The following is a 6,559-nucleotide window of genomic DNA, read 5'->3' on the forward strand; positions in this document are numbered from 1 at the left end:
CCCCCCATTTTGATGTCCTCTTAGAATTTTGTCCTGGACACTGTTGTCCCTGCAATTGTGGCTTCCTAAACTCTGTCACATTTCTGACCAACCTAATAAAACAATTAGAGAGACTTCATAGATCATATTAATATTACTTACGGTCTTTTTAAAATTTATAAAAATGATGTGTCCTTCTTTCCCAAAATGCCAGAAAAAAAAACCAAACATATAATCCCTATACTTTTCATGAAGCAAAAAGCTACAAAGCCCACCAAAAACAGGATGATGACTTTAGTATTTTGAACCTCTTCAGGAATTTTGCATTCCAGAGGGTCCTTTAGATAACAGTATATCCCAGTCCAAAACTTTTATTTCAGCCTGATGATTGTCCACACTAGTGGCAGTCCCCTGTCTTTGGTGTACAGGTATCTTGGAGACAGCCAAGAGACTGTAGATGGATGTATACCCTTCATAGTGTCTGGAGCCTTAGAGAACCACATGGCTTTTTTCTGCCCATAAGTACTGCTCTTTTATGAATGTAGGTACTATCATGATGAGTAAAATACTAATATATTTTTGATCACTTTTATTAGAATTCCTGCAACTTTTTTTGGGTCAAGGTATATATTTTAATTATCAAATACAAAAAATACTATAGCTGTCATATAAAGATTCATCATCTTCAGGTTGAGATGGTCTACTATAAATCATTCATTCATCTAACAAATGCCTACGAAGTCCCAGACACTGTTCTGTGCCTTAAAATTGAAACTGAATATAAACACTCATCTACAAGACTCTATTTTCTTATTAAAAATCTAGATGGACTAAAACTCTTACCACATGTAAGACTCAAGAGTTAGTTATGCTTACAGTTTGCACCCAGGTGATCAATAGAGCTATGTAACTATTCCTCATATGAAAGACCACAAAGCAGAAAGTATATTAATATTTCTTTTCACTTAGTTGTAATGTTTGACATATTCTCATTGTGTTTTGTTATAGTTTTATGTTTGTGTAGAAAACAATATAAAAAGACAGCAGTTGACTTAGGTAGTTCTTATTTCAATTTGAATGTAAAGTTAAATGATCTCAGTTCTCATTTTCTGTCATTCACATTCCTCCCCAATCAGGATTAGCTCTCATGGAGTAGGCTGTGCAGCTGTTTGCTTACACAGCATGGCATGATGGTGTGAATGATTTAGTAAATATGAGAAATCTTCACAATCAGATGTAAAATGCATATTATGAAAAAAAAACTATGCATGGATTTCAAAAATTTTTGTCCCAAAATAAATTTATATTTTAATTCCATTTTTTCCCTCAAGTTTTTGAGATCGCCTCATAATTGAAGTAAGGAGACGAATGCTAATTAAGACACATATGGTCATGTTCCAAACCTGCAGTGTTGTAAATAGGTCTTCATATTGTTACCAATGCCCTTTAGTTTATTTGAGCATCAGATGAACTCACGACATGAAACAAAACACAGTACTTCTTGCTATTGCTCCTATAGAAAGAAATGCTTTAAAGAATCTCCTCTGAGACAGGGATGTTCTTCCCATCACAGATCTTGGCTGTTATATTGAGCCTGTGTGGGGCATGTGTATCTGTATACCTGGAGGAAATAGAGAACTAAGTTTGAGCAGTGCCATGGTTTATGGGGAGGCAGTAATGGGCGTCTCTTGAATGCTAATTACTGGAGAGTTGTTGAGGGAGAACGGGCAAGAAATGTTGGTTTGTGGTAAATTAGTCACTAGCTCGACTGAGATGGGTCGAAAGTTTAGATCAGAGGTATAACCCAGCCCAGATTCTTTTTTTTTTTTTTTTTTGAGAGATTTTCACTGTAGGGCACGTGCGCTCGCCAGACAGACAGAGAGAGACATAGAGACAGAAAGCGAGAAATCACCCCCCAGGGGGGATGGTCACGCTGCAATCCCTTCTCCTCCATTCTCCTCTCGGGATCTTGGGCACGCACGCACACGCGCCCGGCGTGAGTTTTAAGCCCCCGGGTCCGGGACACAAACCGCGGTCGACTACGGGGGAGTCCAGCGACATAGCCATTACACTAACTGCTGGTTCCCAAGGGGCCCAGATTCTTTTGATTGATGGCCAAATTTGGTGACGATTTAGGAAAATACTGCAATTGTGCTGAACAATAGTGGATGACTTCGCATGTGTCTAACAAGATGGGTACAACTATACGAAAGTTAAAACTTCCCACCTCTTTAGGATTCAAAGGATGGAGAGACTGGACCATGAAATGAATCATCGGAGCAGTTTTGGCTCTTACCAAGCCACCAGTGGTACCAGAGACTGGATGGCTCTGGAAAGAGACACATCTCAAGTCTGGGGCCCTCATTTGCCTGTGGATCAAGCCCTCTGACTGTCTCCACACGCGAGCCTCAGACTGTACCTAACACTGCACACGGCAGCTCTGGAGCAGAGCAAGTGCGTGTATTTGGAGGCTTTTCTTGAGTCAGAGGCAGTGCTCTTTCAATTCTCAGTTACCTTCCTTCTTCGTTTCCATTGCCAGCAATGAGAAGAGGAGAGTTAATGATTCATTTGCTCCCAATGACCTTTCAAATAACTGGACTGCGATGCATCAGCAAGACTCTTAACCCTCCTTTCCCCCTCTCTTAGTCCCTCGTTTGGATTTAATATTTACAGCCGCCTTGTCAGTCTACATGCCTGAATGCCTGAAGGGAGCAAAACATTTATCGCCGCTCGCTCCGCGGTGTTCAGGAGCGATTTCATCCAGCCTCATTCCTTCCTTTTACATCACTCGGGAGGCTTGCCTCCTGGCTGGGGCCGCCCAGAGTTCTTCCTGAGTCTGTGCTGCTTCATCTGTAGATTTCAGCAAAACAAAAAAGATGGATTCTGACTCGGACTCACCTTTTAACTACTCATGGCCTTCCTTCCCTAAAGTGAAGATTCGGCGGAGGGCATCCAAACAAGGTAGATCCCAGTATCTCTTCTTGCCCCCAGAGCCAAATATCTTACCTTTCTTTTCCTCGTTTCTTTGCCAAACTATTTTCTGATGAAGTACGTGTTTATACATGTCTTTATGAAACTCTCACTCTTAAATCCTTCACATGTAGACTTCCGTGGTAAGTCTACTTATTCTCTTTATAGTCCTTTCACTTTGAATCTATCTTTATGTTATTATGCATGTGCAGTTCTCTCTAAAACATGGGAGGTTAGTGCAAGGTAAATGTTTTGGATTCACTGAACCAGTTACCTTGGAGTTACCTTGACAATAACGAGTGCTGTTGATTTAAACATATCCCATCTTGGTGGAATTTGCAGAGAACTGTGCGTGTGTTTAACATTCAGTTTCTGCTGCTTTTGTTTTCATTTTTATGTGTGTGTGAATTTAAAAAATATTTCATATTTAAGGCAACTGTTTTTTCCCCTATACTTTACTATTTTATTGATTTTATAAATGTGATAAGGAATGATCTGAAAAAAAAAAAAAGGGTTTCAACAGGAAAGCTTATATAACTCCAGGGACCACAAACCTAAAAACAAACAAACAAAACACACACACAAAAAAAACCCATGAAGTTTACTAAAAATAATTACCAAACGTGCAAAATCACTTACTACCAAAGAAAGAAGAGCCTGTATCTGTAATGTGATGAATATTGTAGTGAGTTGATAGCTTATTTCCTCTTCCTTGTGACTTACTCTTGTAGTGTGGGCCTTGGAAACCAAGGGGCAGTCTGGTGTTAGGATGCAGTGGAGGTGCCCTCCGTAGCTGCTACACTATCCCCAGGTGGGCTTAGCAGGTAGCGATGACCTCTGAGGTTTAAAAAAACAGGACTGGTAGTGAGTAACCCTTCCCATCTAGTATCTTATGCAGGGGCTTATGTATGCTATGTTTTTAATTCAAGGAGAAAAGGTACATTTTCATCACTTTCTTGCAAAAAAGGTGTTTCTGAAAGTGGATTGTTGTTGAGGCATTATCCTTTGTAAGCATAGCTATTTTATGGTGTAGGAAAAGTTATCGTATCACCCTGTGCTTTTGGCAGAAAATGGACTTTCTAGCAATTGTCAACATACCAGGTAGCTTGGAAGATCTTCTTCCTTACTTCTGACATAAATAGAGTTGTGTTGGTTCCTATTTGCTTTTGGCTGGGATCAGGGTCAGTTCCTGGACTAAGATGAGCTGATTGTCTAGGGATAGAAAGTCTCAACCTGAACAAGTGTCCCACGCCGCTCAGCTGCTCTGCTTGACATTCTACTACAGGTGACTTTAATAGTTTGTATTTAACCTATTTTTTTCCTGTTATTCTATTAAAAATAATTTCTTCTTATTTTGTACTTAAGGAAATGATTCTTTCTCTTTTATATATTTTATTAATACTATAGATGTTATAAGGGAAGAGATTTAAAAAATAATTTCAATATGATAGGCTGTTTATCTTCAGGGGGGTACAGTCATACATGAAAGGATCATGATATAAGCCATTTACCCCTAAATGATTCAGGAAAAAAAAATACACAGGAGAGAGCACAAGCTTCTGCTTGTCAAACCAAGTTTGTAGACAAATACAAATGGAATAAAATGCTAACACTATGTAAATTGGGGCATCCACATTGGTGTTTACCTTGCTGTTCTTTGTGCTATTTTTATTCTTTCAAGGTTTTTGTAAGTTTGAAATTATTTCTAAATAATAGACTAAAGAAATAAACACTTTCATAGTACTTTTGGGAAGGAGGTACTATAAGTCATCAATACTTTGGAGTGAATACTATTAGTTCTGGTACATTGAGAGCTTCTTGAAAGCAGGAACCATTCTGTTAAGACTACTAAATCTCTAAGCTAATGGTAACCCAGTTAAATTTGGGGAGTCATCTGTTTAATTTCTTTTTGTATTTGTACTATTTGACTGACTTGATGCTATGTTCTGGGGGGGCCTGCACAGCCTAACAACCTGGAGGGTCATGGAATTAGTGATTAGGAGGCCAGTGGAAAACCTTGAGAGACCAGTGGAGGTAGGGAATGCATTAATCACACTTCATTTTAAATCCAAAGTTGGAGTACGGCCACTTTGAGCTGCCACAGAAAATCGTAACATAGTTATGCATAAATTAAACCCAATTCAAGGGAAAGCAGGTACCTGGGATATGAAAATGATTAACTCTTTGCCACTAATAAACAAAAGCCAAGTGAAAATAAGGTTGGTAGCAGAGAGTTGGTAGCAGAGATTGTCAGGTCATGTTCTATGCTTTCTTCTTTAAACAATGGTGATATAGTGACAAAGAGTGGGTTTGGTCACACTGTAATGTCAGCTGGATGGAGTCCCAGAACCAAAGACCCAGAGAGCCAAAAGGACCTCAGAGATAACCTGGTCCAACCACTTTCATTTACAGATGAGGACAATGGGGCCCAAAGGGGTGAAATGATAGTGAGTTATGCATATGTTCAATAAGCATTTTCAGAGTACCAGGCACTGTCATGGTGGTAGGGTGGATTGGTGCCTCTGATAGACACTGTCCCTGTTTGCAGGGATCTTAGCATTGAGCTTGGATCCCACATCTCGCAGGACCTATTGTGCCACATCCATGCTGCAGAATAAACACCAGGAAGCCTGATATTTCAGCACCAATGGCCAGTTTGTGAACTGTGGTCTCTTGTTTCTTAAAGGAAGATGTAAATATTTTAATCAGTCTTCAAAACTAGGCTTCCTCATTCTCTCCTTCCTTCTAATTATCACCAGCATCATTCTCAGATATAGATCCCAGTCATCTGGGAAATCATGAAGTTTTCGAGAGCTTGGGATTTTTGGCTTATTAGCAGACCTCTCTTACATTTGGTAAAAAATTCTCTTTTATTTTCTATTATTCTTTCTCTATTCTGACCCTCCTCATTGGTATTCCTTTTGTTGTTGGTTTTTAAAGTTTACTTGTGTATTTTTTCCATGAGAGAAAGTGACAGAAAGAGAGAGAAGAAGGTGGGGGGAGTACTCCTAAGAATGTCCTCACACTGCAGTTCACCTCTGGTTCTCAACCAGCCTGGGTCACGGTCACACAAGGACATTGGGAGTTGCACAGGGAGGCCCTGGGATGCAAGCCCAGAACCTTCCCATGTGGGCCCAGTTGTGTTGCTGTTTCATGACTGCCTGCCCTGTGGTATTCCCATTGCTTTAATACCTTCTCCTGTCCTCGTTTTCCCTGTTCTCTGATAGACACCCAGATCCACACACATTATTGGTTTGTTTGGAAAGTGATATGAAAATTTAAAGGTGCTCGGTAATAATAGGGAAGCCTTATTAGCAAAAACTCACCAATACCATATTCCAACTAAAAACTGTATGAAGTACTTTCTTTTTTCATACCTTCAGGGGGAAGAGAAAAAAAGTGGACATAATTAGAAGCAGCCCTTTTGGAAATGACTAGTATCTAGAGGGGAGTGTGAAATCAGTTAAGGCCACACTGCCCAAAATGTACTCCTGGGGGGTCTCAAAAAGTGCCCTTTGTCATCTTCTGGGCAGCCCCAGGACAGGCTGTACTGGGAGGCTAGTAGTTAATGATTGGAGTGGGCCAAAAATCCTTGACTGTTCTACTTCAA

General features: G+C 39.9%; 1 protein-coding gene across 2 annotated transcripts in view; it reads left to right on the plus strand.

The window, feature by feature from the left end:
* Positions 1-6,559, plus strand: part of ARHGEF28 (Rho guanine nucleotide exchange factor 28) — a gene marked incomplete in the record, with an annotated part of 274,949 nt that overhangs the window by 122,004 nt on the left and 146,386 nt on the right. The window contains 1 exon segment of one of the 2 annotated variants that reach the window (XM_014587964.2): positions 2,543-2,940. Coding sequence (XP_014443450.1) covers positions 2,856-2,940 — 85 coding nt within the window. 2 annotated transcript variants of the gene reach the window in all.

This window comes from Tupaia chinensis, unplaced genomic scaffold (assembly GCF_000334495.1).
Source record: "Tupaia chinensis unplaced genomic scaffold, TupChi_1.0 Scaffold000250_1, whole genome shotgun sequence".
In the NCBI taxonomy this organism is placed as follows: domain Eukaryota; kingdom Metazoa; phylum Chordata; class Mammalia; order Scandentia; family Tupaiidae; genus Tupaia; species Tupaia belangeri.